The sequence below is a fragment of the Rutilus rutilus genome (assembly GCF_951802725.1).
Source record: "Rutilus rutilus genome assembly, chromosome: 6".
Classification (NCBI taxonomy): Eukaryota; Metazoa; Chordata; class Actinopteri; order Cypriniformes; family Leuciscidae; genus Rutilus; species Rutilus rutilus.
The window spans coordinates 40,424,644-40,442,040 of record NC_140214.1 but is presented as its reverse complement, the minus strand read 5'-3'; the positions used below and the strand labels follow the sequence as shown (position 1 = coordinate 40,442,040).

The 17,397-nt window shown below is 42.9% G+C and overlaps 2 protein-coding genes across 2 annotated transcripts in view; one reads left to right on the top strand and one right to left on the bottom strand.

The window, feature by feature from the left end:
- The window catches only part of LOC311291359 (uncharacterized protein), a 796,365-nt gene that overhangs the window by 292,434 nt on the left and 486,534 nt on the right, over positions 1-17,397 (bottom strand). The window lies entirely within an intron of this gene.
- The window catches only part of LOC311291423 (uncharacterized protein), a gene marked incomplete at its 5' end in the record, with an annotated part of 543,326 nt that overhangs the window by 136,005 nt on the left and 389,924 nt on the right, over positions 1-17,397 (top strand). The window contains 4 exons of the mRNA XM_084410458.1: positions 6,950-7,123; positions 15,458-15,631; positions 16,023-16,196; positions 16,459-16,632. Coding sequence (XP_084266584.1) covers positions 6,950-7,123; positions 15,458-15,631; positions 16,023-16,196; positions 16,459-16,632 — 696 coding nt within the window. The remainder of the gene's footprint in view (positions 1-6,949; positions 7,124-15,457; positions 15,632-16,022; positions 16,197-16,458; positions 16,633-17,397) is intronic.

The following is a 17,397-nucleotide window of genomic DNA, read 5'->3' as shown; positions in this document are numbered from 1 at the left end:
TGTTCAAGCATAAGGGTGTCCATCAGTGCACATGGCACCAGGACACCCTAGGCCGGAGGTCGATGATCGACTTTGTGGTCGTTTCATCCGACCTCCGGCCGTATGTCTTGGACACTCGGCCGAAGAGAGGGGCGGAGCTGTCAACTGATCACCACCTGGTGGTGAGTTGGATCCGATGGCGGGGGAGGAAGCTGGACAGACTCGGCAGACCCAAACGTACTGTGAGGGTCTGTTGGGAACGTTTGGCCGAATCTCCTGTCAGAGAGATCTTCAACTCCCACCTCCGGCAGAGCTTCGACCAGATCCCGAGGGAGTCTGGAGATATTGAGTCCGAGTGGACCATGTTCTCCACCTCCATTGTCAACGCGGCCACTCGGAGCTGTGGCCGTAAGGTCTCCGGTGCCTGTCGAGGCGGCAATCCCCGAACCCGGTGGTGGACACCGGAAGTAAGGGATGCCGTCAAGCTGAAGAAGGAGTCCTATCGGGCCTGGCTGGCTTGTGGGACTCCTGAGGCAGCTGATGGGTACCGACGGGCCAAGCGGACTGCAGCCCGGGTGGTTGTGGAGGCAAAAACTCGGGCCTGGGAGGAGTTCGGTGAGGCCATGGAGAAGGACTATCGGTCGGCCTCGAAGAGATTCTGGCAAACCATCCGGCGCCTCAGGAGGGGGAAGCAGTGCCCTACCAATGCTGTTTACAGTGGAGGTGGGCAGCTGTTGACCTCGACTGGGGATATCACCGGACGGTGGAAGGAATACTTCGAAGATCTCCTCAATCCCGCCGTCATGTCTTCCATTGAGGAAGCAGAGGCTGAGGGCTCGGAGGCGGACTCGTCCATCACCCAAGCTGAAGTCACCGAGGTAGTCAAGAAACTCCTCGGTGGCAAGGCACCGGGGGTGGATGAGATCCGCCCTGAGTACCTCAAGTCTCTGGATGTTGTGGGGCTGTCTTGGCTGACACGCCTCTGCAACATCGCGTGGCGGTTGGGGACAGTACCTTTGGACTGGCAGACCGGGGTGGTGGTCCCTCTTTTCAAGAAGGGGGATCGGAGGGTGTGCTCCAACTATAGGGGGATCACACTTCTCAGCCTCCCTGGGAAAGTCTATGCCAGGGTACTGGAGAGGAGAATCCGGCCGATAGTAGAACCTCGGATTCAGGAGGAACAGTGTGGTTTTCGTCCCGGTCGTGGAACACTGGACCAGCTCTATACCCTCTACAGGGTGCTGGAGGGCTCGTGGGAGTTTGCCCAACCAATCTACATGTGCTTTGTGGATTTGGAGAAGGCATTCGACTGTGTCCCTCGCGGCGGCCTGTGGAGGGTGCTCCGGGAGTATGGGGTCCGGGGCCCTTTGTTAAGGGCTATCCGGTCCCTGTACGACCGGAGCAGGAGCTTGGTTCGTATTGCCAGCAGTAAGTCAGACTTGTTCCCGGTGCGTGTTGGACTCCGGCAGGGCTGCCCTTTGTCGCCGGTTCTGTTCATAATTTTTATGGACAGAATTTCTAGGCGCAGCCAGGGGCCGGAGGGGGTCGGGTTTGGGGACCACACGATTTCATCTCTGCTCTTTGCGGATGATGTTGTCGTGTTGGCCTCATCAGACCAGGACCTCCAGCATGCACTGGGACGGTTTGCAGCCGAGTGTGAAGCGGCTGGGATGAAAATCAGCACCTCCAAGTCCGAGGCCATGGTTCTCAGTCGGAAAAGGGTGGTTTGCCCGCTTCAGGTTGGTGGAGAGTTCCTGCCTCAAGTGGAGGAGTTCAAGTATCTTGGGGTCTTGTTCACGAGTGAGGGAAGGATGGAACGGGAGATTGACAGGCGGATCGGTGCAGCTTCTGCAGTAATGCGGTCCCTGTACCGGTCTGTCGTGGTGAAGAAGGAGCTGAGCCGCAAGGCGAAGCTCTCGATTTACCAGTCAATCTACGTTCCTACTCTCACCTATGGTCATGAGCTGTGGGTCATGACCGAAAGGACAAGATCCCGGATACAAGCGGCCGAAATGAGCTTTCTCCGCAGGGTGGCTGGGCGATCCCTTAGAGATAGGGTGAGAAGCTCGGTCACTCGGGAGGAGCTCAGAGTAGAGCCGCTGCTCCTCCACATCGAGAGGGGTCAGTTGAGGTGGCTCGGGCATCTTTTCCGGATGCCTCCTGGACGCCTTCCCGGGAAGGTGTTCCGGGCATGTCCCACCGGGAGGAGACCCCGGGGAAGACCTAGGACACGCTGGAGAGACTATGTCTCCCGGCTGGCCTGGGAACGCCTCGGTGTCCCCCAGGAAGAGCTGGAGGAAGTGTCTAGAGAGAGGGAAGTCTGGGCATCCCTGCTTAGACTGCTGCCCCCGCGACCCGGCCCCGGATAAGCGGTAGAAGATGGATGGATGGATGGATCTTTCTAACTAATCTAACTTTCTTTCTTTCTTTCTTTCTAACTAATCTATCTATTTCTTTCTAACTAATCTATCTATCTTTCTTTCTTTCTTTCTTTCTGTATAACAAATCTATCTTTCTTTCTTTCTAACTCCTATCTATCTATCTATCTATCTATCTATCTATCTATCCTATCTATCTATCTATCTATCTATCTATCTATTTATCTCTTTCTAACTAATATACAGTGGGGAGAACAAGTATTTGATACTGCCGATTTTGCAGGTTTTCCCACTTACAAAGCATGTAGAAGTCTGTAATTTTTATCATAGGTACTCTTCAACTGTGAGTGACGGAATCTAAAACAAAAATCCAGAAAATCACATTGTATGATTTTTAAGTAATTAATTTGCATTTTATTGCATGACATAAGTATTTCATACATCAGAAAAGCAGAACTTAATATTTGGTACAGAAACCTTTGTTTGCAATTACAGAGATCATACGTTTCCTGTAGTTCTTGACCAGGTCTGCACACACTGCAGCAGGGATTTTGGCCCACTCCTCCATACAGACCTTCTCCAGATCCTTCAGGTTTCGGGGCTGTCGCTGGGCAATACGGACTTTCAGCTCCCTCCAAAGATTTTCTATTGGGTTCAGGTCTGGAGACTGGCTAGGCCACTCCAGGACCTTGAGATGCTTCTTACGAAGCCACTCCTTAAGGGGGTCGCACACCGGACGAGAAAGGCAGCGCCGAGTCGTGTCTAGGACAACTTGAGGTATCGCACACCGGACACGCACTTTCTCCGTTTATGGCCAGCAATATTGTGATGTTTAAAGACATCATGGAATTAAGATAATGTCTGTACTATGTTATGATTGTACTGTACAATTGAATACAATCGTTGCTAAGTCTGCAGTCTGAACACTTTACCTTAGAGCGTCCGTTAACTGAATTAATTGAGAATATCTCCTGAAAATCCGATAACATCAGCAGTTTTCATCCACGCAGCTGATTTCTGTAAATGAATGTAAAACTGAATGTATATTGCAGCACAGGGTAAAGTCAGTATATACATTAATGACGATTTGAGACAAATAAATGTAAATTTAATATAAAACTATGTAAATGGCGCTCTGTGGCGCGGCAGGATTTTGAACAAGGTCCTGAGCCGTAGCTGGGCACCGCGGACAGACGCCGCCGGTGTGTGTACACTGATAGAGAATAATGTGTTTGAATTTTAAAGACATGGCGCTGCACGACGCGGCGCTCCGCTTCTCGTCCGGTGTGTCCTTTAGTTGCCCTGGCTGTGTGTTTCGGATCGTTGTCATGCTGGAAGACCCAGCCATGACCCATCTTCAATGCTCTTACTGAGGGAAGGAGGTTGTTGGCCAAAATCTCGCGATACATGGCGCCATCCATCATCCCCTCAATACGGTGCAGTCGTCCTGTACCCTTTGCAGAAAAGCATCCCCAAATAATGTTTCCACCTCCATGCTTCACGGTTGGGATGGTGTTCTTGGGGTTGTACTCATCCTTCTTCTTCCTCCAAACAAGGCGAGTGGAGTTTAGACCAAAAAGCTCTTTTTTTTGTCTCATCAGACCACATGACCTTCTCCCATTCCTCCTGTGAATCATCCAGATGGTCATTGGCAAACTTCAGACGGGCCAGGACATGCGCTGGCTTGAGCAGGGGGACCTTGTGTGCGCTGGAGGATTTTAATCCATGACGGCGTAGTGTGTTACTAATGGTTTTCTTTGAGACTATGGTCCCAGCTCTCTTCAGGTCATTGACCAGGTCCTGCCATGTAGTTCTGGGCTGATCCCTCACCTTCCTCATGATCATTGATGCCCCACGAGGTGAGATCTTGCATGGTGCCCCAGACCGAGGGAGATTGACCGTCATCTTGAACTTCTTCCATTTTCTAATAATTGCGCCAACAGTTGTTGCCTTCTCACCAAGCTGCTTGCCTATTGTCCTGTAGCCCATCCCAGCCTTTGCAGGTCTACAGTTTTATCCCTGATGTCCTTACACAGCTCTCTGGTCTTGGCCATTGTGGAGAGGTTGGAGTCTGTTTGATTGAGTGTGTGGACAAGTGTCTTTTATACAGGTAACGAGTTCAAACAGGTGCAGTTAATACAGGTAATGAGTGGAGAACAGGAGGGCTTCTTAAAGAAAAACTAACAGGTCTGTGAGAGCCGGAATTCTTTCTGGTTGGTAGGTGATCAAATACTTATGTCATGCAATAAAATGCAAATTAATTAATCATACAATGTGATTTTCTGGATTTTTGTTTTAGATTCCGTCACTCAGATAGGTACCAAAATCGGCAGTGTATCAAATACTTGTTCTCCCCACTGTATCTTTCTTTCTTTCTAACTGATCTATCTTTCTCTCTTTCTTACTAATCTTTCTTTCTTTCTTTCTTTCTTTCTTTCTTTCTTTCTGACTAATCTCTTTCTTTCTAACTAGTCTATCTTTTTTTCTAACTAATCTATATTTCTTTCTTTCTAATTAGTCTATCTATCTTTCTAACTAATCTTTATTTATTTCTAACTAATCTATCTTTCTTTCTAACTAATCTTTTTTTAATTAATCTATATATCTTTCTTTATTTCTTTCTTTCTAACTAGTATATCTAATCTATCTTTCTTTCTTTCTTTCTAACTAGTAGATCTAATCTATCTTTAATTCTTTCTAACTAATCCATCTATCCTTCTTTCTTTCTTACTAATCTATCTTTCTTTCTTTTTAACTAATTTATCTTTCTTACTAATCTTTCTTTCTTTCTTTCTTTTTTCTAACTAATCTTTCTTTCATTGGAACTAACCTATCTATTATTTATCTATCTTACTAACTAATCTTTCTTTTTCTTTCTAACTAATTTTTTTTCTAACTATTTATTATTTCTAACTAATCTATCTATCAAACTTCAAACTACTTTAATATTCTTCAAACTCTCTGGTCCGGCTTTCTCAAGCCAACTTAAAGTTTGTCTCAAGAAACTTTTTATTTATTTATAATATTACTTTACTTTTAGTTGTAATGTTAGCTGATGTGATCATATTTCCTCACTTCAGTCAGAGCAGTTTTTTCCTCAGCATCACACAGAGCCACAACAATTTAAAGTAATACAATTAAACAGCAAATTAAAAACACACAATTAAAACGTGATATCAAGCTTTAAATATTTGGTTAAGACAGACAGTTGAATCATGGGTCAATAATTATTTCAGTGTAGAGGGAGAATTTTTTTTTTTTTGTGACATCAGAATCAGAAATGTTCATAACTGCTTTCATTTCAATGTTTGTATTTCCCAAAATGTAAAATGTCTAATTTTGGTAAAGCATATACTGTAACTTGTAAAAATTGAACAAGTGCATTTTAAAAGTCTGTGATCAGTATCTGTCTGTAAAGAGATCCACTGAAACAAGCTTCATGATACTACGAAACCTTTACGAATCTTTTGTTTTGAATCAGTGGTTGGAGCGTGTATCAAACTGCCAAAGTCACATGATTTCAGTAAATGAGGCTTAGTTACGTCATAACTGTTTGGAAATGTTTGGAAATGTCAGTGGTTCTCCAATGGGGGGGGGGGGGGGGGGGGGGTCATGAATCATGAATCATGCAGATTTACTGAGATTGAACAAGTGTATGTGGGTTTAACCTGATCTCTGATCAGTTTTATACATTTGTAGACGTTTTAATTATACATTAGTATATTTAAAAGGAATAATAGTAGTTAATAGTTTCTTATTGGCCTGTTTAGCTGAGCGATCCATAAAATAAACAAAACAAGCACTGAAAATTGATAAAAGAGCACATATTATACAGACACTTGATATTTAATCATATGATTAGTTAATTGCATTTGATAGATTTTACTTTCAATAAAACATTCGTAATAGGTTTGTAGAAGGTGTTTTTATGCAGTTTTTGGCCTGAGTTTTTGTCCAGCGTGTGTCGTTTCAAAACTACATGCTTACACGTTTAGATTAACGCTTCAAAACAGTGAATCATTTTGCGAAGAAATTGGTTTAATAGATTTGCAGCTTTGAAAAGCTTTGTTTCTCTTATCATTACTGAACGCAAGTGCAGCTTTATTCAAATAAACGTGAACAAAACTAAAACAATAAAGACATGACTGAGAAACATGAACGTCACCAACAGCAGTTACAGGGAACAAAGCCAGACAGAAGACAATGGTAACATGAAGGCAGGGCCGAACTAAATGGACTGCATTTATATAGCGCTTTCACAGACCTATGGCCACCAAAGCGCTTTACATAGTCTCACATTCACCCACTCCTTCACACACCGACGGCGGTGTCAGCCATGCAAGGCGCCATCCAGCTTGTTGGGAGCATCTGGGGTTAGGTGTCTTGCTCATGGACACCTCGACACTTGGTCAGGTGGAACCGGGGATTGAACTTTCGGTTTGTAGACAACCTACATGAACCACTGAGCCACTGCCGCCCCCGAACTAGTCTGACTGGGTTTCAAAACAGACTATTGGAAACTAAATGCTGCTGTAGCTCTTCAATAAGATGATCGTCATAGATGTGAACTATTGTTATTTCTCTGTCTTCAGTCTGAGTGATTGCAGTATTTCAAAGAAACAGAGTGTCATCCTGACTTCAGCTCTGAAATCAAACCCATCACATCTGAGAGAGCTGGACCTGAGAGAGAATAAAATAGGAAACACAGGAGTGAAGGACTTCTGTGACATACTGAAGGATTCACACTGTAAACTGGAGAGATTGAGGTCAGTCACATTCACATACAAGAATCAAAATGCTTAACCCACTGGGGTCGGCGGTATCGCCGGCGATACCAGCTTGTTTTTTTCTTATCAGTGCAAAAGAGACTCAAAATACTCTGTTGATTTTGATCTGACATATAAGTGTTATACATCATTCGATCCTGTTAAGTGTTAAGTTTTTTTTTTTCGTGTGTGTGTATACTCACAATTTAAACAAAGTGTTGTGCTTTTTGCCAAATAAAGAAAAATAAACATGATGCGAGTTCTGCCTTCTCCCTGTCAGTGAAGTCCATTCTGAAACGTGTCCAGAAATGAACTGTAACTCAGCAAATACTCAGTTACACAGGCATACAGACACACAGGCATAAAGCTTGAATTCTCTTCTCTAAATGAAGTAATTTATATTAAAACAAATATTCTCAGTTTATGTAATCTGTATGAAAAGAGAGAGATGTCAGTTGTTCTAATTACAGCTCATTACAACTGATTATCTGCTAATGTGAACACGCCCACGGAGAGCGCGCGCTATTCAAACGCAATTGATCTGAGGCAATACATGCAAACCTGTGAACGCCCACATCAACTCGATAAAACACATCAAGTTTAATCAGTTTAATGTACTTGTTTACGCCATCTTGCGACGCTGTGAGGAATAATAATCCTGGAAAATTTACCTCAGAAGTGCTGGTAGTTTCATTTTGAGGAGCAACGGATCCAGCTGATGATTGTGAATAGTACGTTTTTTATTCTTAAATGCTTTGTTCTAATCGCGATATGGAATAGTGTCTGTAAACTGCAAAAAGACTGTTTAAATATGAATCGCGTTTCTGTGTGAATGAATGAACAGCTTTTACCAAACTATATTGCTATACTGAGATGAGTAAAAATTTACTGAAATATGTTGAAATAAAATGTCTTTGTATAAACAACGTATTAAACTGCAAATTTACATTTATATGCACTAATATATCATAAAAACAATAGGCCTATGTTACAGACGAAATATGAAAGACAACATTTCGTTGACTAGTTTTGGATAGATTATAAAGTTTTACTGTAAAATAGACTACTGCCACATCAAATAAGCCTTTGTTTGCCAATTTCTGCTCATATGTTAAATATATATAGTAGCCTATGTTTTGTTAAAAATAAAGTCATCAACTAAGATGTTATTATAGTGTTTGTTCCAATGTAGGCTATATTCAAACTAATGAATCCTTAACTTTGAAATACGTATGATAAAATGTATACTTCAGATTTTACAAAGAAAGATTACATTACACAAATATTTTTTACATTTTAATTGTTGTAATTGTAACCTTTTTAATAAAATGGCAAAAAAAAATATTTACAAGGTAGATGTAAACAAAATCTTAAAAGGTCAATATAAAATTATTTAAATTCTCTTAAAATTATTTTTATTGTGTTTTATTAGTGACAAATTTGGGGAGAGGATACATATTCCAAAACGTTCTGAAAATACAGTATGAGAATTAACTGCACAATTACTAGAAATGTTTACCTTGGATAGTATACAATTTGCAAGCATACACAATTTGTGGAAAAATACAAAAAATTTTCGAGATGTTTTCAACTGTGAACCAATTTTGTAGAATTTGTGTATATATATATATATATATATATATATATATATATATATATATATATAATGTCCTTGCATTCTTTCTTGTGGCTCAGTGATACACCTGAATGAAAGGCTCATTATGCAGCTCATTATGCGGATCTTTGTCTTCTCAGGTGTGAATCACGCCCCTACGCATATTGCCTTTCCAAACAAAAAGTGTCTTACGAAATTTAAATCAATGTATTGTTTTATGTGAATGATTAGGCAGGATGATTTTCAGATCATTTTGAAGCAAAAACTCTAGACGACAACATCCATTAGTCAAAAGTCTTGTGGACACATATTTAGTATGTTTTGTGGCCTTATTTCAGAAATTTTAGTTTTAGTTTTTTCAATAACCATGCATAAACATTATTCTCTCAAAAATACAAACTTGTACATACATGTTGCTCACATATTATGGTAGTCCTGTTTGTGCTAAATAGAGTGTAATGACACCATTGCCATTAATATGTTTATAAGCAACTGAAAAAAGCACAAACGTCAGGGCATGTCAAAACCTCTCAAAGACCCCAAAAACACCTTAAACCCCAGAGGATTAAAATCACTTAAAAAGTTTAAACTAAAACTCTACTTTTTTTTAGTAAAGATACTAAAAATATCTGACAGTGAGTCTGAGTTCACATAATATTTCTGCAAACATTTTCACCTTAGTATTTTGTGATCTGGTGAAATAAAGATGAACTTCCCTTTCAAAAGCTACAATCGATGCTGCGCTGCTTAGCGCATTGGGAACGTCTTTAAACGTGACCAGCTGTGGATATAGTGTGTAAACGCTTCAATAGAATTGACCCGGAGGTAATATAGCCTCGGTCGGTGACGTCATCGGCGCGCGACGCAAGGCAATAAATAGATGAGCCGCAGGTGCATCGTCAGGTCTTTTGTTTTCAGACCACTCTGTGTATGTGTCTCAAGTATTCTCTCTACAAAACACACTTCAGATCTTTGTTAGGAGTTCGCGTTCAAAACTGGCTGTATGCAGATTTCTCTCTTTCTCATCTCAACATACAAGTGAAAAGAGTACAAGTTAAAAGAAATCAGCTGGTTAAAAATGAGTGAACAGCAGAGTAAGCGCTGTGTCCCTCCATGTTTTCGTCCTATGTCAGAACTGGATACACACACTTACTGCTTTTTTTGTTTGGGGAAAGAACATGCTACCCTTGCATTTGAGCATGGTGATTGCAAGCACAGTAAATGTTCACAGTTAAAGTGCTTCGCGTTCGCTTTGCTTATTTCAAAGGGGTATCGTTTCGATCTGGCTGAAGAGCGAGAGACGGTGCGTCCCTATCGCTCGCTCTCTCTCCAGATCACAATGTCCTTTTGGCTGACTACCGAAGCGTGCCACGGCGCTTCTTCGGCTCGGGCAGAGGACATTGAATCTCGTGAGTTTGCCGCCTCCGAGCGTTTCTCCCGTGATAATAAAAGGAGAACTGCTTGGGGCGATCGCTTGTGCAGTGGCCAGATTACTCTGATCACAACAAAAAGGGTCCCATAAAACACTCAGAGCCTATAAATAAAGATAGTAAATATTTGTTTCCTCGACATCGACCCATTCTACTATCGCGGGTGCGAGGGCACGCGATTATATGATACTGCCTCAGTTTGGGGAGATGCTCGCGGGCTATCTCTCCCCTGGGATCACATTATCAGATGCATTTTCAGCGGGTCAGGCTGGTACTGCGCAGTACACCATGGCTGTGTACAGGCATACCAGGCTGATCTTATGAAAGATTTAAACACAGCCTGTCATCCAGACCGTGTTTGCTTGTCTGATTAAATTTGGCTGTGTTTATTGCTGAGGAACAGATATATATATACAGTGAGGAAAATAAGTATTTGAACACCCTGCTATTTTGCAAGTTCTCCCACTTGGAAATCATGGAGGGGTCTGAAATTGTCATCGTAGGTGCATGTCCACTGTGAGAGACATAATCTAAAAAAAAAAATCCAAAAAACTATTTATTTGTATGATACAGCTGCAAATAAGTATTTGAACACCTGTCTATCAGCTAGAATTCTAACCCTCAAAGACCTGTTAGTCTGCCTTTAAAATGTCCACCTCCACTCCATTTATTATCCTAAATTAGATGCACCTGTTTGAGGTCGTTAGCTGCATAAAGACACCTGTCCACCCCATACAATCAGTAAGAATCCAACTACTAACATGTCCAAAGACACTAGAGACAAAATTGTACACCTCCACAAGGCTGGAAAGGGCTACGGGGAAATTGCCAAGCCGCTTGGTGAAAAAAGGTCCACTGTTGGAGCAATCATTAGAAAATGGAAGAAGCTCAACATGACTGTCAATCTCCCTCGGACTGGAGCTCCATGCAAGATCTCACCTCGTGGGGTCTCAATGATCCTAAGAAAGGTGAGAAATCAGCCCAGAACTACACGGGAGGAGCTGGTCAATGACCTGAAAAGAGCTGGGACCACCGTTTCCAAGGTTACTGTTGGTAATACACTAAGACGTCATGGTTTGAAATCATGCATGGCACGGAAGGTTCCCCTGCTTAAACCAGCACATGTCAAGGCCCGTCTTAAGTTTGCCAATGACCATTTGGATGATGCAGAGGAGTCATGGGAGAAAGTCATGTGGTCAGATGAGACCAAAATAGAACTTTTTGGTCATAATTCCACTAAACGTGTTTGGAGGAAGAAGAATGATGAGTACCATCCCAAGAACACCATCCCTACTGTGAAGCATGGGGGTGGTAGCATCATGCTTCGGGGGTGTTTTTCTGCACATGGGACAGGGCGACTGCACTGTATTAAGGAGAGGATGTCCGGGGCCATGTATTGCGAGATTTTGGGGAACAACCTCCTTCCCTCAGTTAGAGCATTGAAGATGGGTTGAGGCTGGGTCTTCCAACATGACAATGACCCGAAGCACACAGCCAGGATAACCAAGGAGTGGCTCTGTAAGAAGCATATCAAGGTTCTGGCGTGGCCTAGCCAGTCTCCAGACCTAAACCCAATAGAGAATCTTTGGAGGGAGCTCAAACTCCGTGTTTCTCAGCGACAGCCCAGAAACCTGACTGCTCTAGAGAAGATCTGTGTGGAGGAGTGGGCCAAAATCCCTCCTGCAGTGTGTGCAAACCTGGTGAAAAACTACAGGAAACGTTTGACCTCTGTAATTGCAAACAAAGGCTACTGTACCAAATATTAACATTGATTTTCTCAGGTGTTCAGATACTTATTTGCAGCTGTATCATACAAATAAATAGTTAATCTAATTTAGGATAATAAATGGAGTGGAGGTGGACATTTTAAAGGCAGACTAACAGGTCTTTGAGGGTCAGAATTCTAGCTGATATATATATATATATATATATATATATATATATATATATATATATATATATATATATATATATACATATATTATATACACACTCACCTAAAAGATTATTAGGAACACCATACTAAAACTGTGTTTGACCCCCTTTCGCCTTCAGAACTGCCTTAATTCTATGTGGCATTGATTCAACAAGGTGCTGAAAGCATTCTTTAGAAATGTTGGCCCATATTGATAGGATAGCATCTTGCAGTTGATGGAGATTTGTGGGATGCACATCCAGGGCACGAAGCTCCCGTTCCACCACATCCCAAAGATGCTCTATTGGGTTGAGATCTGGCGACTGTGGGGGCCATTTTAGTACAGTGAACTCATTGTCATGTTCAAGAAACCAATTTGAAATGATTCGAGCTTTGTGACATGGTGCATTATCCTGCTGGAAGTAGCCATCAGAGGATGGGTACATGGTGGTCATAAAGGGATGGACATGGTCAGAAACAATGCTCAGGTAGGCCGTGGCATTTAAACGATGCCCAATTGGCACTAAGGGGCCTAAAGTGTGCCAAGAAAACATCCCCCACACCATTACACCACCACCACCAAGCCTGCACAGTGGTAACAAGGCATGATGGATCCATGTTCTCATTCTGTTTACGCCAAATTCTGACTCTACCATCTGAATGTCTCAACAGAAATCGAGACTCATCAGACCAGGCAACATTTTTCCAGTCTTCAACTGTCCAATTTTGGTGAGCTTGTGCAAATTGTAGCCTCTTTTTCCTATTTGTAGTGGAGATGAGTGGTACCCGGTGGGGTCTTCTGCTGTTGTAGCCCATCCGCCTCAAGGTTGTGCGTGTTGTGGCTTCACAAATATTGCCACAACACAGGAGGTTCCCAAGGTTTGCTTTTGGGGGTGAAGCTTACCAATATCGGGTCCCTCCAATCGATCTAGCCATGTTACATAGACGATTGGCTGATACTGGCCCAGTCTTAAAAATTTGCGCTTCGACATTGAGATCGTTCTACGCTCATCTTCGCTCTATGGGGCTGAGATGCAACGTCAAGAAGAGCGTACTCTCTCCCGCCCTGAGGGTAACATGCTTGGGGTTAAATGGGGTTCTGTCACCATCGGGGGCACAACGTGTCAAGACCAATTTTAAATACCCTAAGCAACATCTGGCTAGGTCAGGACATTACATAGGTCTCATGGCAGCTGCGTCCACAGTGATTACTCTGGGCCTTTTGCGCATGAGACTACTTCAGTGTGGCTCAAAACGGGGGATTTCATCTATACAATCCCCAAGGACAAATAAAGGCAAGAGCACTCACTGAGTGCTTCGTGTCCTTTCTAAAAATCCATGTTTATGGTAAGTCACCCACTGAACGCTTCGTGCACTTTCTAAAAATCAATGTTTATGGTAAGGGTTACGTGCTGCGGCTTTGTTCCCTTTCTACGTGGTTCAGACCCCGGTTCCTTGCCTTGGAAGGTTCCTTGCCTTGCCCACTTTAGGTACGTCTTGCCATCGCAGAATGCTAACGGCAGACGCCTCCCTGATGGGCTAGGGAGCAGTCTTAAGTGGTCGTCCAGCTCAAGGGGAATGGGAGGGTCATCAACTCAATTGGCACATCAACTGCCTTGAGCTGATGACTGTATTTCTGGCTCTGAAATACTTTCTCCCTCAGTTGAGAGACTGTCATGGCCTAGTGTGGCACAGCGGCAGTCTCTTACATAAATCACCAGGGAGGTCTACGCTCACGCAATCTGAACAGAATAGCGAGGCAGATCTTTCTCTGGGCCCAGGAAAAGTTCCTGTCACTTAGGGCAGTGTACATCTCAGGGCACCTGAATGTGGGAGCGGATTTACTGTCCAGACAGAAACTACTGATAGGGGAATGGAAACTCTACCCAGAAGTAGTCAAATAGATTTGGACCAGATTTTACGAAGCGGAGGTGGACCTCTTCGCCTCTTATCAGAAAGCACAATGTCCCCTCTACTTCTCTCTGAGTCACCCAGCCCCTGGGTCTGGACGCAATGGCGCACACATGGCCCAGAATGTGCGTGTATGCGTTTCCTCCAGTTTCTCTGCTCCCAGGAGTTCTAGCCAGAGTTCGCCAACAAGGGTCTTGCATCTTACTGATAGCGCCGTGTTGGACGAACAGAGTTAGGTTCTCCGAGATAATATCTCTCCTCAATGGCTCGCCATGGACGATTCAGGAGAGGAGGGACCTTCTGACTCAGACAGAGGGCACGATATTCCATCCCAGGCCCAACCTCTGGAACCTTCATGTTTGGCCCCTGATGGATACCAACTGAGGGACACTGGGCTTTCGCCTGCCGTTATTGAGACCATTCTAAGTGCTAGGGCTTCCTCCTCTATAAAGAGTTATGCCAACAAATGGAGTGTCTTTGAAAGGTGGTGTGTCGTAAATAATGCAGATCCGGTCAACTGCCAGATTGCTTCAGTTCTGGATTTTCTGCAGAAAAAATTAACAAGAAGCACATGCCCCGCCACTCTCAAGGTTTATTTGGCCACTCTTTCGGCTTGCCACGCCTTGGTTGACGGGGTGCCATTCGGGAGACATCCTCTGCTCGCTTGTTTCATTTGTGGGGCCAGACGACTGCTACCGCTACCGCTATTGCTTTGGCCAGGGGTGCCCCCTTACAACATGTTTGTGATGCGGCAGGTTGGTCCTCTCCGCACACATTCATAGGATTTTTTTAGTTTGGATGCTCATGCCACCCAGGGCTTTCACGTCCTTGAGTCGACATCACAAGCTAATGTCTAGGGCTTTCTTGCATTCTTGTGAGCACACCTACACAACCGTAAGGAGTTCAGACACCTTCAAGCATGGTGGCGTGGGCATTCTCGTTCCCAATGCGCTAAGCCGTCCTTGGACATAATCAGCACGGCAATGTAGCGCAGCATCTCGTTCCGCTTTTTCAGGGAACAGGGTTACAGTCAAGTAACCTGGAACGTTCCCTTTCAAAAGCTACAATTGATGCTGCGCTACATTGCCGTACTGATTATGTCCCAGGACGGCTCTTCAAACTAAATATCTGACGATGCACCTGCGGCTCATCTATTTATAGCCTCACGTCGCGGGTGCGCGCCGATGACGTCACCGACCGAGGCTAAATTACCTCCGGGTCAATTCTATTGACGTGTTTACACACTATATTCACAGCTGGTCACGTTTAAAGACGTTCCCAATGGGCTAAGCAGCGCAGCATCTCGTTCCGGTTTTTCAGGGAACAGGGTTACAGTCAAGTAACCCGGAACGATCTCTCTTACTCTGTCTGTTTTATTTGCTTATGAACATGATGTGACTTTACAGAATAAAGAGTTTTCTTATTCTTCTGTCTTATTTTCTGCTCTCTCCCTGCTAATGTAGTTTAAGCTGCTGTGATATGACAGATGAAGGTTGTTCTGATGTGACTTCAGCTCTGAAATCAAACCCGTCACACCTGAGAGAGCTGAACCTGAGCTGGAATAAACTAGGAGACTCTGGAGTGAGAAACCTCAGTGATCTACTAATGAACCCACAATTCAAGCTGGATAAACTACAGTTAGTATCATTATACTGTACAGTGTGACTGAAGTTTATTTATTTGAAGACAGCAGGGCTTATGTTTCATTGTTTATAGCAGTGCACTTTCTGGGTTTTCCCTATTGCTCACGTTTTTATGTGTTTTTATCTAGATAGTAATTGTTTAATTTCCAGCATTTGATACAATGTACTGATTGTGTACGTGCAGAAATCTGCCTTTTCAACAGAGAATAAAGAAGAAAAGACGTCAAATAAATCATTAAAATGAAAGAGAAGAAACAGTGTCTTCCAGCACACAGAACTAGTGTGACTGGGTTTCAGAACAGACTATTGGAAACTAAATGCTGCTGAAGCTCTTCAATAAGATGATCATCATAGATGTGAACTATTGTTATTTCTCTGTCTTCAGTCTGAGTTATTGCAGTATTACAGAGAAACAGAGTCTCATCCTGACTTCAGCTCTGAAATCAAACCCATCACACCTGAGAGAGCTGGACCTGAGCAGGAATAAACTAGGAAACACAAGAGTGAAGCACTTATGTGCCGTACTGAAGGATTCACACTGTAAACTGGAGAGATTGAGGTCAGTCACATTCACATACAAGAATCAAAATGCTTAAAATAACTTCAAAACTAAAACACTTTATACTCAATATCTCACAATGAGTCTAAATTCACATTATATTTCTGCAAACATGTTCACCTTAGTATTTTGTGATCTGGTCAAATAAAGATGAAGATCTCTCTTTCTCTGTTTTGTTTGCTTGTGAAGATGATGTGACTTTACAGAATAAAGAGTTTTCTTTTCTTCTGTCTTATTTTCTGCTCTCTCTCTGCTAATGTAGTTTAAGCTGCTGTGATATGACATATGAAGGTTGTTCTGATGTGACTTCAGCTCTGAAATCAAACCCATCACACCTGAGAGAGCTGAACCTGAGCGTGAATAAACTAGGAAACTCAGGAGTGAAGCGCTTATGTGCCGTACTGAAGGATTCACACTGTAAACTGGAGAGATTGAGGTCAGTCACATTCAAAGACAAGAATCAAAATGCTTAAAATCACTTCAACAGTTTAATCTAAAACACTTTATGCTCAATATCTCACAGTGAGTCTGAGTTCACATTATATTTGTGTAAAATTCTTCACATTCATGATTTGTTTGTAAGATAATCTCTCTTCCTCTGTGTCTTTCTAGTCTATATGACTGTGGCATTACAGATGTTTATTCTTTAACTCAGTCTTTGACTAAATCAAAAGCACTGCAGTTTTTAAAAGAGCTTGATCTGAGACTCAATAAGATAGGAGACTCACAGCAGCGGCTCAGAGACGTGATACGAGACTCAAACTGTGTCCTGAGGTGAGGAAACATCACTGAGATATTAAAGAGATCTTCATTTACCTCTGATATGTGAACAAACCTTTCAAACATTCGTGAAGTTGGCCCCCCACCCAACGCAAAACGCCATCAAACTATGCTCAATCGTTTGTGCTCCGTTTGTGCTGTAAAAAGTTTCGTTTGTGTTGTTTCGGTTTTTTAGATATTAAAAGAATATTTTTAGGTCATTCTGAGGTCACTCAGCCCCCCCACATGCTCCAAATACACCCAAAATAGGTGCAATCGCTTGTGCTTCGTTTGTGCTGGTTTGTGCTGTAAAAAGTTGTTTGAGCTGCTTCGGTTTTTTAGATATTAAAATAATATTATGTGGTTATTCTGAGGTCACTCAGCCCCCCACATGCTCCAAATTCACCCAAAATAGTCTTGTTAGTTTGTGCTTTGTTTGTTC